This window comes from Limulus polyphemus, unplaced genomic scaffold (assembly GCF_000517525.1).
Source record: "Limulus polyphemus unplaced genomic scaffold, Limulus_polyphemus-2.1.2 Scaffold5755, whole genome shotgun sequence".
Classification (NCBI taxonomy): Eukaryota; Metazoa; Arthropoda; class Merostomata; order Xiphosura; family Limulidae; genus Limulus; species Limulus polyphemus.
This window is the reverse complement of record NW_013671365.1, coordinates 16,816-33,300: the sequence shown is the minus strand read 5'-3', so window position 1 is coordinate 33,300 and position 16,485 is coordinate 16,816. Positions and strand designations below refer to the sequence as shown.

At 31.7% G+C, this 16,485-nt stretch overlaps 2 protein-coding genes across 4 annotated transcripts in view; both read left to right on the top strand.

Moving 5' to 3' along the window:
* The window catches only part of LOC106472943 (tyrosine-protein phosphatase non-receptor type 9-like), a 31,227-nt gene extending 22,390 nt beyond the window's left edge, over window positions 1–8,837 (top strand). For 2 of the 3 annotated variants that reach the window (XM_022401475.1, XM_022401476.1), the window contains one exon: window positions 572–798. In XM_022401475.1, coding sequence (XP_022257183.1) covers window positions 572–798 — 227 coding nt within the window. Of the gene's footprint in view, window positions 1–571 lie in introns of all 3 variants that reach the window. The other variant, XM_013933613.2, reaches the window with a different exon arrangement.
* A 2,051-nt stretch (window positions 8,838–10,888) lies between these two features.
* Window positions 10,889–16,485, top strand: part of LOC106472942 (TATA box-binding protein-associated factor, RNA polymerase I, subunit C-like) — a gene marked incomplete at its 3' end in the record, with an annotated part of 21,857 nt that continues 16,260 nt past the window's right edge. Inside the window, exons 1-3 of the mRNA XM_013933612.1 lie at window positions 10,889–10,917; window positions 12,132–12,406; window positions 12,834–12,943. Coding sequence (XP_013789066.1) covers window positions 10,898–10,917; window positions 12,132–12,406; window positions 12,834–12,943 — 405 coding nt within the window. The remainder of the gene's footprint in view (window positions 10,918–12,131; window positions 12,407–12,833; window positions 12,944–16,485) is intronic.

Here is a 16,485-nt window from a genome sequence, read left to right as displayed (position 1 = left end):
TAGTCGGATACTATCTGAAAGTATATAAATGTCAACTTGACTTAACATCAATACTTGGATACTGTCTGAAAGTATATAAATGTCAACTTGACTTAAGATCAATACTTGGATACTAACAGTGATGTCTTCACCCTCATCCTTACCGTGATAACCGTGATGTCTTCACTCTCATCCTTACCGTGATAACCGTGATGTCTCTAGGAAATAACCAAATGATTTCACTTTGTTTCTATTTTATCACTTTGAAGGAGTATAAGTGTTAGTAAACTTGTGTTTCTAGAAATTTTCATCATGTTACAAATATCATTATAAATGTTATATTTTATAGTTTGAGCAATATGTTTATTCAAAAATATGAGAATATAAATTTAAAAAATTATGAATTTGTGCTTCTTAAAAGAGCTATTATTAATAATATTCCAAACAAGCTGTTGTCTTTTTTAGTATGAATATGGTATTTATTCCAAAATTTCAAAATATTCTTAGGAACTTTTATTATTAATTAATAATTTGCATGTGTGTGTTTGTTTGCTTAAAAAGTATAAGAGAATGACAATAAATTCTATTTTAGGAACTTTTATCACGTTAGACATCAGCATTCAGAGGCTTGAAGCAACTGGACAGATTGACGTCCAAGGAACAGTTGAAAAAATACGTTCTCAGCGTGCTTACAGCATCCAAACACCAGATCAGTATGTGTTTTGTCACTTGGCCCTGCTGGAATTTGCTTTAAGTAGAAATCTCCTGAAAGATGTAGATCTAACAGGATTTGATGAAGCTGACTCTGAATCAGAATAAGAAACTGATCCCGATCAGTTATAGTTTGGTGACATTGGTCACTGGAAGTGTTTTCTGTCAATTATTTCAGTCTCTTCTGTTCTCTGAGCTATGTTTTTTACAGCAAATGACAGGAGGTTAAGTAAACCGTATCTTTCCTTGGAAATTTTTTTTATAAGAAATTCCATATGGCTTTAAAGATCTGCCCTAGGTTTATGTTCCTGAACTTGGTGTGTGTGTGGGTTGTATTGGTTGTCATCTAGTTGGATGGCTATTAAAATGCATAACTTTAAAAAAATTTCTAATCTGAACACATTCTTTTATCACAAATGTTATAAAAGATTGTAATTGTATACATTTTTTATCAAAGAAATTAAAGTAAATGGCTCATTTAGCTTAAATGGAGTTTAAACAAAGGTAATAGTTAAAAGCTATTTAGAAATTTTAAACTATGACAATAAAGTTGTTTTGATTAGTAGCCTATGTAATTACCTAAGTCTAAGTATTAATTAATTACTATTTTTGTTTATTACTAAATAATAGTTACTAATTTTTTTACATCCTATCTCTCTACTGCCATCTTTGGTGAAGTTTGTCAAACTTTGCCACGGCCTGATTAAAGTTACTCCTATTTTGCAACACTTTAAACTATGGCCATACTAAAGTTAAAACTTTGTCACATTTTAAACTATAGCCATACTAAAGTTAAAACTTTGTCACATTTTAAACTATGGCCATACTAAAGTTAAAACTTTGTCACATTTTAAACTATAGCCATACTAAAGTTAAAACTTTGCCACATTTTAAACTATAGCCATACTAAAGTTAAAACTTTGCCACATTTTAAACTACAGCTATACTAAAGTTAAAACTTTGTCACATTTTAAACTACAGCCATACTAAAGTTAAAACTTTGTAACATTTTAAACTATGGCCATACTAAAGTTAAAACTTTGCCACATTTTAAACTATGACCATACTAAAGTTAAAACTTTGCCACATTTTAAACTATGACCATACTAAAGTTAAAACTTTGCCACATTTTAAACTATGACCATGAAAAAGTTAAATTTTTGCCACATTTTAAACTTTGGCCAAAAATAGCACAAAAGGAGAGGCTTAAAACTAAATGTTATGTGAGCTGGTAAAGTTCTTATGATTACAAGTAAGCAGCAGTATTTGGAATATGCTGTAATTGCAAGTTGCAGTATTTGAAAGTATGCACAAAATGTTTTATATCGTAAAACATAACAACCATCTATATTTGCTTGTTTTTGGTATTCCATGTAGATCCAGCTTGTGCATGCCACGGCTAGTGATGAAAACTGTTGTCCAATAAAGTACTTGTGAATTCTTTGATACGTTCCAACTACACTACAACATTTAATATATATGTTTCATGGCTGTAAATTGATTGTTCTTCTGCGGATTAATGGATGTAATGTTTTAAAACCTTGTAGTAATACTAATGTAGAATCGTAGGTAATGTTCAACAATTTTCACGGTTCGAATAACTTTTCCAAGCTTGTAAAATATGAAGAAAATATTTCATGTAGTGAATAAAAGTTTGGTAATTTCAAGTTTTACACCTCCCGTGTGTAGGCTTAGAACCTAGGACTGTTTGCACCGTGTGAGTGCTCTTCCAACTGTTTCTCTAATCAACAGATGTGTTAATACTCTGACTTTAATACTATGGTTTTGATTTGATTACATGTATTGTGGGTAGTGATTGTTGGTATGATTATTATTAAGGAGTCGCTATTTAAGGCTAAAACCAACACCTTTTTAATAGGAGTCGCTATTTATGGCTAAAACCAACACCTTTTTATTAGGAGTCTCCAGGTGTTATGGCATAAGTCACATAGTGTGATTGGTGTGGCTATTGTTGTGACAGGAATCACCAGGTGTGGTTATTTTTGTGGCAGGCATCACCATGCATAATTATTGTTGTGGCAGGAATCACTAGGTTTGGTTGGTTCTGCGGTAGGAATCACTAGTTGTTGTCGATGTTTTGGGAGGAATCACCTGGTGTGGGTAGTAAATAAAAGTTTAGAAATACAGGTTTTAAATTGATTATTTATTTTTCTAATTTTATTACAATGCTTCAAACACTCATCTGGCCATCATCAGGTAATCGTCGTCTATTATGTGAAATATTGCAAGAGCATTTTATTCCAGTTTAGAAAATGTATAATGTGACACCTGTGTTTTGATTGAAATTAGGTTTTAGTTCACAAATAATTAATGCTTCTTTTCTTTTTCTTCTAATAATATTACATAATATTTTAAAGTTGCTAACAATAATTGGATGTTGATTTGTTGTGCTGTGTTCATAAATGTGTGATGGGGGAGTGTTATGTTCTTTGATCCTTATATTTATGTTTCATTTCAGCTACACGAGTGTTGTTGCAATGATTGCATAGATACTTCCGTCATTGAAGTTGTCAGAATATATATCTTCCTTGGATGACCTTTGATTTTAGTGCTCAGTTTTTGAATAAAAATAATTTTACTGTTTAGACTGTACTTTTTTGATACATGTTTATAATGTCTCTGGTTACACAGCCATGATGTGGAAAGACACCTACGTCTGATTTTGTGCATTTTGTTTTCCCTCCTCACAACAGGTATGGGTGATGTAAATTGAATAGAAGTTTTATCAATAATTTGAAATTATAATGTTAGGAGAATGAAAGGTAGGTTTATGGTCATTTATACAATTAATTAGTATCAATTTTCAGATGTTTTATGTGTAAACAAGTATCTTATAATTATTTTCCAGAAATTCAGTAAAAAAATTCATATACCATTTTTGATAAAGTATTACATTTTTGTATTCATGCATTCCTCACCTAAACATGTCACAAGTTGTTTTGAAATCTATTGTATGGTTTGAATTTTTTATGTATGTTAAACACTAATTATTCTGTGGGCATATTTCTCTTATGCTTGTGAGATGACTTAGCTACTATGATAAAATTATAAAAATCAGCATTTATTTAAAATCTTTGATGGTTTTATTACTGACGTTTTTGTGTTGGATGTTAAACAGTTATGTACAAATAACCATTTTAAAAGATAGTTTTATCTTTGTGAGAAATTTGTATTTGCATTTTGTTCAGTCATCTTTATTTATATAAATTTTTAAAAAGTCTCGATTCATTTTAACTTGAGTTTTAGATCAATTTATTTCCAGCCATATTTATGTATTACCACGGAATAGGTTTCCTTTTTTTCCGTGTAGTACAGAAACAGATATATGGAAGTTTCTATTGTACTTGCTGTTTCTCGTTCATTAAGTTTATGTTCTGTTTAAGAAAATTAACAGTGGGAAATATCAAAACTGTATTAAGTTGGATTAGTTGGAACATTGAATTTTTATTGTACTGTTATACCCTTCCTTTGAAGATGGAAATTAAATCTTAAAATGTAACTTGAACATTTTCACATCCCAGTACTTAGTTAGTACTTTATATAATGGGTATATTTAGCACTCAAGTTTTCATCACTTTTTGCTTTCTTCTTAACAAACTAAAAACTCAGCACTAAAAGCTTTGTTGACAGGTAAACAAATTAGAAGTGGTTAGGTTTTGTGTTTAAAGCTTTGTATGTGTGCCCACATCTATAATCTTTATCTTAAGCTATTCTCTCTCTTTCTGTAAGTATTATTTAGTCATGTCATTTAATTTTTTTTTTGTAAATTTTTGACCAATAGTAATAGCGACTAAACCCATGCACTCTTTCTCTGTGAACTTTGGCAAACTTCAGTACTTGCTAAACCTATGTTTGATTTGTTGACAAACACTTGTAGAAGCACATGTATTTTGTAAACCAGTGATCAAGTAACTAATGAACGTACAAACCTACTTTTGTTAAAGAGTGGTGAAAGTATCTTAATTTCTTTATTGGTACTGTTGTATCCCATGCCACCCACCTACCTGCTCCACTCACACATTTTTACAAACCCTTTTAAATCACAATATTACTTAAAGTTACTACCACTACTACATGTTTGGATGTAATCAAAGAATGAAACTAACCTTTTAAAGAAAGTCCCACATCAGCATGTAGAGCTCATCTCCTGGTTCTCATACCATGCCTTAAGACGAATGTGCTACACCTATTTTATATACCACATCCCATACATGAAATGAATAACACATCCACAATGATTCCCCTTTTGCAGTCAGACTCTCAGTTGATCAGCCAGTGCTCTTATTTCATTTTCCCCAAAGCAAGAATTCTGTGGACCCTCTTGCCATTTTTCAGGATTCAAACCCAACACATTTTGAATGGAGTTCTTATAACCAGAAGCTTTCTTCATGTGTGCTTTGATCAGTTTTGTTTGAAGCAGCTGTGAACAGTTTTGTCCTTGTGTTGTCAATGGCTATTTGAATGAATTGAGACGAGTTGGTTCTGGGACTTCTTCTAGCATCTTATAGTTTGATGTTTTGGAGCATCACAGATTTTTTGGTGCAAATTCCTGGATGTGTTTTGAGACTTTTCATGTTCTTTACATATATATTTTCATCAGGTTGTCTGCTTTTGGAATGGCCAATTCTTATTTTTATAATGACACAGACAAGTTTTTCAGTTCTGTCAGCACATCCAGTGTTAAATAAAGGTTTCTGACAAAACTTGCAGAACACAGCTTTGAATGCAGTCCCTGAAATTTAACCTGTTCACTTTCATCTCTTGACCAGTCTGGTGAGGCTTCCTCAAAGTGTTTTGCCAAATCAAAATAGGTTTGTCAGACTGTATTGATGACTCTCGATGTTGAAACCACGTACCTTACATTGAAGACTGCTGATTTTTGGAAGTGCAATATGTAAATCATTGACGTGAGCTCTCAATTCGAAAATTTTTAGGTGACTGACCGTACAAAGAATATTAAGCATCCAAAAAAGCCTTAAAATCATTTGTATCTCTAGTGACTTCTAGGGCTTTATCAACAGATTAGGGAAATCCTTTTCTATCAGTTTTTCAATACCAGCTTTGAATCCAAACGTGACACCTTCACTATAAAAGCTAACAAACACTCCAGACAGTAGTGCTAGAGTGAACTCGCAATGCAGCAAGCATTCTAAAACTTCCTCTTTAATGGCTTCCATGCTTGAACTTCCCAAATCAATCAAATGTTTTAGGTCTGTGAGGCTCTCATGGTCACTGAATGGTAGATTTGTTTTGCCGATGTAATAAGTTGTGTAGAATACATGAGTAGTAGTTTCAAATGTCACTTCTTCACTTTTAGCATTCAGATTGGGAAGAATTTCTTTTCTTTTACGCATTGTTTTAATTTTTTCATACTCAGTGTAAACTGCTCACTTCTATTTTGCAAAAGGAGCAGAATTCTGTGTCATTATTATCCTTTTCATAAGAGAATATTTCACATGGGGCTCAGTCTAACGAGATATTAATGACTTACAGAATGCAGCTTCAAACCAAAAATGTCACAACATACTGTACAACCAAGTTTCTCACCAAAAGCAAACAACCAATAATTATTGTTTTTTAACTTCTCAAATTGCATTTTTGACCACACAGCATGTTACTGAGGTTCAGTCTCAGTTTTCTTACCACGTAATTCATCAGTCTCCTCTCTTTGGCTCACTTGGTGAAGATGAAACAGTGTCAGGGGTTTCATGACTGCTTTATTTGTAGGTATTGTTTTTTGATCAGCAGTTCTCTACATCCTCATTTTTATGTTTAAACATACCAGTTAAGGTCTGCTGGGGTGGCTTTTCTTTTATCCTAAATTTTTCAAAGTGCTAGACTTGACCAGTAAAAAAACAAGCGGTTGCTATGGCAGCCATTAACTAACATTCTAAACCTTGTGAACTGTACCCACCTTACGAAGAGTGAAAACTGAAGTGAAGCATTTTGTTTTAAGAAAATGTAATATATATGTGTTTGTTCAAGTGATAAATCTGAATTTTGTTGTTAATAGATTTAAGCCTAACCTACTTACCTACGTGTATTGCATACTGTTACCACTTTCTTACTGATATGCCATACCAGACCGTACAGACTTACTTTCACCTCTGTTGTTTCTGCAACTGTTTTTGTACACACTATTTTTTAACTTGTATTAACTGTCTGTAATTTTGTTTTTGTACAGAGTGTTTTGTTAACTTTAAGTTTTTACAGTTGTTGTTTTTGTACATACTTATTTGTTAACCTTCATTAAGTTTCTACAGTTGTTGTTTTTGTACACAAGATTTTGTTAACTTTCATTAACTATCTGTAATTTTTGTTTATGTATACATTATTTTGTTAAGTCACATAAAGTTTCTGTAATTTTTGTTTATGTACACAGCAGTGTTTTGTTAAATTGTATTAACTGTCTGTAATTGTTGTTTTTCTACACATTCTATTTTTATGGAATACTCATAAGCTCAGCATTTACTGAACTACAATAAGTAAATATTTAGCATAAATAATTTTACTTCACAGTTCTAAAGATAATCACTAATTAAAATCCACAGAAACTTGAATCGTGGAAGTAAAATGAGCATTCCAACAGAGGAGTACTGTTTCTTGTGACTTGAACGAACGTACCTGATGTGTGAATACATTCGTATCATCAGTAAAGATCAACACGTGTTAATAACTGACAGCATAGACAAAAGACGTGCTGGCTTAAGTATGGTGTGCCTTCTCATTATTCCTTCCATTTCTATTCAGATATAAAAATAAATTATAATTTGACGATGGTTTAGTTTTATACTCAATAAAGAAGAATCTGCAATACCCATCTTTCACACATTAACTTTCTTGATAGATTAATTAGACTTTGTAAATAAAGTATAGGTATATAGTTGTTGAATTTCTATAATTCAAATCTCTCATGACAGTTGTGACTTATTTAGCTTATCCTTGACTAATTCTATTGTTTGCACAAGTCTATAGATATAAGGAAAGTGGTCTGTTAGAGATCTTTTATTTGAATAGCCAGTGAAATTTTTGTCACTGTCTTTCTGTAGAATAACCTTTGTTAGCAAAGCCAGAAAAGGTAGATTTTCTATGGAATATGCGACTTCGTTTAGGAAAAATTTTTTAAAGTTTAATCAGAACAATTACACGCCCCCATAATATCTGCTCGTAGTAAATGTCAATACTATGTGCTAAACTCCAGCATTTATGATTTTCAAAAATTGTTTTAGATATTATGTTGTTTTAGGATTTTTTCATAACTTTTATTGTTTCATATCAAATGACATTTGTATAACTGTTTCCTTCCTTGCCTATGTAGCAGTATAAAATTATTCAATAGCGTAGTTGTAACTTGAAATTAGTAGTGCAGCAACAGCTCAGAAACTTTTGAAAAACAACAAATTATATGAGAAGTGATGTTAATATGTCGTTGGACTGTACTGACTGAGCAGTCCCCATGAAAAAAAAACAAAAAACATAGTTCTGAAAATCAGTTCTCCAACCTTGCTCGAGCATGGTGTGAACTCTGGATATATTAAGATAATATCTTCTTATCCATAATTTATAGAATTTAATAAAATATTGACTGATTTGTTTTCCCATTCTAGAAATATTAACCCTAACGTGACAGCTAGCTCGTTAGTTTCTACGTATTTAAAGCTTTTACTCTGCCTCCTGGCAGTATAGGTTTTTTAAGAATATTAATTAATTATTGTGGTGTTTTATATGATAAATGTTTTTTATTCTAGTCTAATTGTCATTAGTAGAGGCGTCGCTAGATGCTTAAAAGATTCAGGGCTCAGGCCCATTATGCCGCCCATAGGCGCGGGAATTTTTGGTGTTTTAGTATAATATCGATCGTGGTTTTCTATTCTGATTTTTCAAGACACCAAGAGGGAAATGGGAATTCGGAGCACTGTCAAATAGAATCAAGGCACGTGCCCCGTATGCCAAAGCCTAGCGACCCCTCTGGTTATCAGTATTGTTAATTTAACTAATAATAACGTAATGTTGAAGTCCGTCACTTTTGGTTTTGTCTAGTCGTTTATTTATTCTTGTTGTTGTCAAGCTAAACTACTGTGTTTCTTTGGATATACTGTATTTCAATAAACATTTTTAAAAAGATAGTTTTCGCATATTTTAGTATGCAAGTCAAAATCAAAGAAAGACCTGCTTTAAAGTGGCGGGTATTGCATGATGTATACATCCAGCTTCCACCCTGAAACACCCAAATCCACGAGCAAGTTACTTCCAGATTAAAGTTTAGTTATTCTGCAATTATTTAAGAATATAAATATATTGCTATAACCAGTATAGAATACATGGATATTTACAATTTATGAATATGCTAAACAAATTAATTGAAATTTAATAAACATGTAATCAGACGGTATGAAAACATGATGTATTATAATTTTGAATAATAGCAAAAACAAAATAATAATAATAAGCTTTAAAATTAAAATATAACAATGAAGAATAATATTGACAGAGCACAGATAACTCATTGTGTAGCTTTGTGTTAAAACAACGTATTGGTTAAGTCTCCAAGACTATTGTCCCGCAGTAGCACAGTGGTATGTCTGTGGACTTACAACGCTAGAATCCGGGTTTCGATACCCGTGGTGGGCAGAGTACAGATAGCCCATTGTGTATCTTTGTGCTTAACTTAAAAAAAAACAAACAATACTATTATGCTCCTTGTTGACCAATGATTTAAAATGAAATATTATACAAACACACAATTATACATATTTCGTCGTTTAAATTAAAGACTAGCAATGGGTGATGGTAACGTCATTTTCAGAGGTGAGGTTAGGGCCACCAGTAAATCTGTTTTTGCTGTTTCTTTTTCACGATTTTTTAGCAGAAAGCGATGACTATTGTAACTGGCAAAATAAAGTATTAAAAAATGTGTTAATTAATATCAATAAAGTCGTTAAATTTACTAAATATATAAATGGAACTTTCTTTTAAACGATATAAAAGATGAAACTGTAAGACAAAAAGAAGTAATTTTAATTGTTAATCATTCTTTTACGGGTAAACAAGTAAATGTGTTTGAAGACCTTTTTTACATTCTTCTGAATAGTTGTTTCTTTAAAATGATATTTTGTAATTTATTTAACGTTCAAGTTCAGAAGGCTTGATGAAAATGTGGAAAGTTTGTGTTTAGGGTATTTGATAATTAATTCAATAACAAGTTTGTGTAGGCTTTTTCTCTTGTAACTTGGGCATATAGAATATTTTCGCTTCAAAATTAGGAACAGCTAAGGCCTAGAATATTTATCCTAGAGTAGGTTTGCGCGAAATTCAAGAAACAAACCAGTTTCTCAGCTCTGCGAGATACAAACATCTTTCTCAAGTGCTTTTCGAAGTTTGTTCATTTGGTTTTCGTACAGACTGTTAGAGTTTTTGTTGAGATAATTTAATACGTCATTCATCAGTAAGGTGTAATATGTGCTTAAAAACAAACAAACTTTGTGGATATGTTTGGTTATATATGACTCTGAGTGTTTAAGATTCTTTTTTTTTTTGTTTTGGTAGAGAATTTTCAAGAAATACAAACTGTTTTATTCAGTGTAATTGTTACCTGATGATGACCCGATACTATGGGTCGAGACGTTATAATAATTAAGTTCAAAATTTATCTACTGTAAAAGTTGCCATTATTGTATTTTTTAATTAATTAAATAGTCGGTTCTTCACAAAAAATGGGTAATTATTTAATTGATTGCCCTGAAATATTAAATTTTATTATAATTCATCTTAAGACAAAACAAATGATAGTTTCACATTCCCCGTCCTTAAACTATAATCTAAGTATAGTCCGTTATCAAAAGCATGAAGAAAATATAGTGGTTATGTGGTCCTTTGGGTATATTCTTACCAATCATTATGTGTATTATGTTGATAATATAATATGCATTTTATGTATGGTAAATGTAGTAAGTACCTACAATTTGGTTTAATCTGTTGATTCTATACATAAATAAATAATTGTAAATTTCCCTTAAATCACTTAGTAGAGGAGGGGTCTCAGGCTAAAACATTTGATAATTTTTATGGTAGGATATACAGTCGCAAGAAAATACATAAAAAAATACCAGTAATATAAATATTTATCAATATTATGTTGTGGAAAAATATATTAATCGATAAAATAAGAGAGGGCGCACTATTCAAAATGGAGTCTGAACACACGAGGTAATAATAATAATGTAATTCAAAATAATATTTTTATACCAGTAATATTATTGTACATTGTTAGTTTTAGTGTGTCAGGGCAAAGTTTTATATATTTTCAACATATCTGTTTTTAAATTTATAATAGTAAAAACTGCTGAACACCATTATGGCTTATTAAAGATTTTCTGAACAGTTGACTTTCAAATTTCAAGTTTTACCGCTATATTGCCACTGACTGTTCAGGAATCGTCTTCTGTCTAATAAACTACTTTATGATGTTGTATTTCATTGCATTGTTATTATTATATAATTTGATTAAACTCGCACTGCTGCGTTGGTTTATTTACAGATAATAGTATTAGGTTTTTACAATTAACACTTATAATTAATACAAATATAATATTAGTATTAATTTACTGTGTTACCAATGCAGGTGTTTCACTAACATTTAGTTTAAGACTAATACTAATAGTAATAAGAGTAAATCAGTGGTGTAGGAAGGAGTTGCAAAGTGGGGGTACTTGGCGAGACATGCAGATTTCACAATGACAGATTGGAAGTATAAGAAGCTGCTAAAACTTTTAGTAAAAGCATCTTCTCTGCTGTCAAAGGCAGCTTAATCTGAGGTGATGTCACCCTAGAAAATTTATATTCAAGAGGATTTAAGTTAACCTATTCTTAGATGAGGTAATGAATGTTTACGTGAAGAAAAGCACAGTTTGTAATGAAGGTGGATATGTTGACTGATAATATGGATAACACATGTACAACAAGGGAATTTGATCCTTCAAGACTGTCCCTGCACACCAACTTCTAAGAAAAGGTAAAAATTCAACCCACCAATTTATTTTTCAAGAAATCATTGATTCCTCTTCTAAACTTTGAAGTTGCTGTCCTGCACCATATCTCGTAGTAACTCATTCTTGATTTGTGGACTTTGTTCAAATCAAAGAATCTCATCAAATAATAAAGTCAGTGTAATATTTAAGGGCTGTTTGTTAAGAATATGTATTAAACAAAAGATCTCAAATATTTCTTACCTATTAATAAAAACTTGTTTAGTAGGTATCAGTCATGAATTTTACTTTTAAGACAAATAGCTTTGTGCACATACACTATTTTAAGATCTTTAAAATATAAACCTCAAACTTGTATTTTTCAAATAGTTTACTTGGATAACATTCTAGGTATGTGATTAGAATGTTCAGTTAACATTTGTTTTTATACTTTAGTTATAAGCAGCAACAGAATACTCGACTACCAGAAGTGTTTCCAAGCTGGTATTCTACAACTGTTCGTGAACTTTTGAAAACCAGTGCCACCTATAATGTTGACCTAAGAATGTTACCTGATTATGGAGGAGCTGGGATTAATTTGAAAACTACAGAAGATCCAGAATACTCCCAATGCAAAGATGGTCTGCATGTGGCTAGTGCAAAGTCTGAAAAGTGCAGGAGTAAACTCTCTGCTTCTTGCTGTGCACTTCCATTTCTTCCACCAAACAAAAGTAAAAATCAGTTTCATTTTTAAGGGAATTTGGTATCATTAGACTCATTGAAGTTTATATATATTTAGGAACTATATTACAGTTTTAAATAAAAAGTTGTGTTGTATAGATCTTCTTTTAACGGAAGCCTCGTCCTTTTTGAAAAGTATATTGTTAGATTTTTTGCTGCTCTCAGTACAAAAGTTACCATCACGTTTGTGTATAGCTGAAGAAATTTGTGAAACTTTAACTTTTAATTAAAAACTACCTCCTTTATAGTTTTAATACATTTAGTAATTTTTTTAAAAATTATCTTAAAATAATTACTTTTTTTGCTAAACTATGAAAGTTAGTAGAATTTAAATTTCTCTATATCTATTTTTTGGACAAAAACGTTGTATATGTTTACTAAATGACAAGCTGTTTTATTCCTCTTCTTATTTTGTAGTTAGAAGTCTTCATGAACCCTGTTTGAAAAAATTGAAAGTTGAACAAAATCGTCAGTCTTCATTTGTGAATAAGATGTTTCATCTTCAAAAAAAGATGAAAAGCAAGCAAGTACGTAAACTAACCTCATCTAGACATAGTTAATAGAAGTATAAGTACTGTAATAGTTGTTGCTTAATTAATCAAGCCATGTGCATCTAGATTTTTATAATTATTAAATACAGTAGTATTTAATAGTAGGGATCAACAAGGCTTCCAAATAATTCACATGCCGAAAAGCCACCCTATTGAATTCCTAAGCAAAGTATTGGTTACAATATATTATGCACATATATATATGTATATATATACTAATAATATGCTAAAAAGGTCACTAACATTTCCAGTATAACAATTCAAAAATTTCTAAAACAGCAACTTTTTTGTCTACTACCTACCAACCTGATCACATCAGCGAGGCTAGCCTCTAGATGGCTTGGACCATAACTGCAAGATTTCTCCAGCTTACTTGACTGGTCTGTGGGTATCAGCTTTTGATATTCCAATAAATATATACAGATTTTTTATAAATGGTGAACATATGCACATACTTAAATATCTTTTCAACTCGATTTAACCCAACATATGGTGATACATATCAATGGATAGGCATGCAACAGTTTCTAAAGGTAAAGTATATACATTGTACAGGTATAACATAAAAAGTAAACAAAGATGGGTATTAAAAATTTTTAATTTTAAAATGAAGTAGGGGATCCTGCTTCAGAACATAATGAAACAAGTATTAAAACCACAATCACAAATTTATAAAATTTAATCCCTATTTTGGCAGCTTTATACACTTATCTGTAGGCCAAAGCAAAGGTTACATTTTATAAATTTGTGAAAGTTATAGCTATCAGGGATATGGCTTTACTGAAAGTTTATAGCTGTTGTTTCCATTTACATGGACATACAAAAACTGAACAAATATATAGGAGAAAAAAATAACTTTTAAAAAAGTAGGGATCATTGGTTATTCATAGAATTGCTATAAAAAGTATACAAAACAAAATAAATGCAGCAATAAAAACTGCACAAACCAGTAAAGTGATACTAGTTGGATAGATTTTTAAATGATTCTCAATCCATACTTGGCATTGTGATTTATATAGCTAAATGAAGCAGTCTAAATTTGCCAACCAAAGTAGGGATTGAAAATAGTTTTAAAATCTATCGAAGTAGTACCTCTTTACTTGTTTTTGTACTTTTTATTGCAGCATTTATTTTGTTTTGGACACTTCTTATAGTAATTCTATGAATAACCAATGATCTCTACTTTTGTTAAAATTTTAATTTTTTTTCCTATTTATGGTAATATAATCCCGAAAATAGTTACAGAATTGAGGAAAAACAATAGTTGTTGTTTAATTAATCAAGCCATGTGCATCTGGATTTGTTTAACATTAGTATAATTAGCAACAAGTTCATTATGTGGATAACAAAGTCTGATAAGGCACAAAACATTTTTATTTACAAAAGCTTTGAACGTTCAGAACACACTTATTCCATCTTCATCGAAATCTGGAAATAATATTATAACTAATGGTTCAGTAACTTCAATAATTAATCTATTTAAAATATTTGGTAAATGGAAAGGAAGTAGCACAAGGTATTAGTATTTTTACACAAATATTTTACATTTAAATATGTAAGCCCATCTGATCAACAGGATCAAAGTTATCAGTGTGCTCTCGTATGGGAGCACAATTGTAACCAAAGTGACTATCTGAATATCATGACAGTTTTCAAACAAAATTCTAGATATTTATGGTTTAGCATTCATCTAACAAATATCAGCTACTAACCAATCACCATGCTTGCCCTGTGATTGGTTGACTTGGATCAACAGGATCAAAGTTATCAGTGTTGCTCTCGTATGGGAGCACAGTTGTAACCAAAGTGACTATCTGAATATCATGACAGTTTTCAAACAAAATACTAGATATTTATGGCTTAGCATTCATCTAACAAATATCAGCTACTAACCAATCACCATACTTGCCCTGTGATTGGTTGACTTGGACGTGCACATTTGAATGTACACATCCAAATCAAACAAACACATGAGACCTTCACATTGCCATTACATAAATCATAAACTAAGTGGTGTTTTTCATGTATTTCCACTAACTCAACCATAAGCTTACAAGTAATAATGTAATCATTTTTAGTGAAAAGTTAAATTACAAAATGAATAACTCAGTTTCATACCTTCGTGTCATGATAACTTTCTGCACATAGGCTCCTGGTGTTCATGTGTTAGAACACTGAAGCTTTTTTTTTCTTGCCAAAATCAACTTTTTGCTCGTGTTATGCACCTCGGTAGAAAATACACTAAATGCCTATGTATGAGAAATGTATGAAAATTTCTAAATGTGTTTTGCTTTATATTATAACAAGTATGTTGGTTGGTGAACAAAAATTAAACAATTTTCATAAAAATGTAGACCATGAAACATTACTCTTAGATAATTAAAATAATATCAATAACTAACCTAAAAACACCACCTGCAACATGGAAAAATTTAATATTGAATTCATTCATTTTCCACTATCAGGATCCATCGTAGTTGTAATAATTGATACCAGTATTTGCTGTTAGTGCTGATACCAATATCACCTCTTCTTTGTACATATTTGTATCCAAGTGTTGATCTTTTTGATGAGTTGATGTTTTATACTTTAAAATATCCAAGTATTGGTCTTAAATCAAGTTGACATTTATATTCTTTCATATTCTATCCAAGTGTTGATCTTAAGTCAAGTTGACATTTATATACTTTCAGATATCACGGTAAGGATGAGAGTGAAGACATCACAGTTATCGGGGTAAGGATGAGAGTAAAGACATGATGGTTATCACGGTAAGGATGAGGGTGAAGACATCACGGTTATCATTGTAAGGATGAGAGTAAAGACATGATGGTTATCACGGTAAGGATGAGAGTGAAGACATCATGGTTATCGCGGTAAGGATGAGGGTGAAGACATCACGGTTATCACGGTAAGGATGAGAGTGAAGACATCACGGTTATCACGGTAAGGATGAGAGTAAAGACATCACGGTTATCACGGTAAGGATGAGAGTAAAGACATGACGGTTATCGCGGTAAGGATGAGGGTGAAGACATCACTGTTATCGAGGTAAGGATGAGAGTAAAGACATGATGGTTATCACGGTAAGGATGAGAGTGAAGACATCACGGTTATCGCGGTAAGGATGAGAGTGAAGACATCACAGTTATCGGGGTAAGGATGAGAGTAAAGACATGATGGTTATCACGGTAAGGATGAGGGTGAAGACATCACGGTTATCACGGTAAGGATGAGAGTGAAGACATCACGGTTATCGCGGTAAGGATGAGAGTGAAGACATCACAGTTATCGGGGTAAAGATGAGAGTGAAGACATGATGGTTATCACGGTAAGGATGAGGGTGAAGACATCACGGTTATCACGGTAAGGATGAGAGTGAAGACATGATGGTTATCACGGTAAGGATGAGGGTGAAGACATCACGGTTATCACGGTAAGGATGAGAGTGAAGACATCACTGCTATCACGGTAAGGATGAGAGTGAAGACATCATGGTTATCGCGGTAAGGATGAGA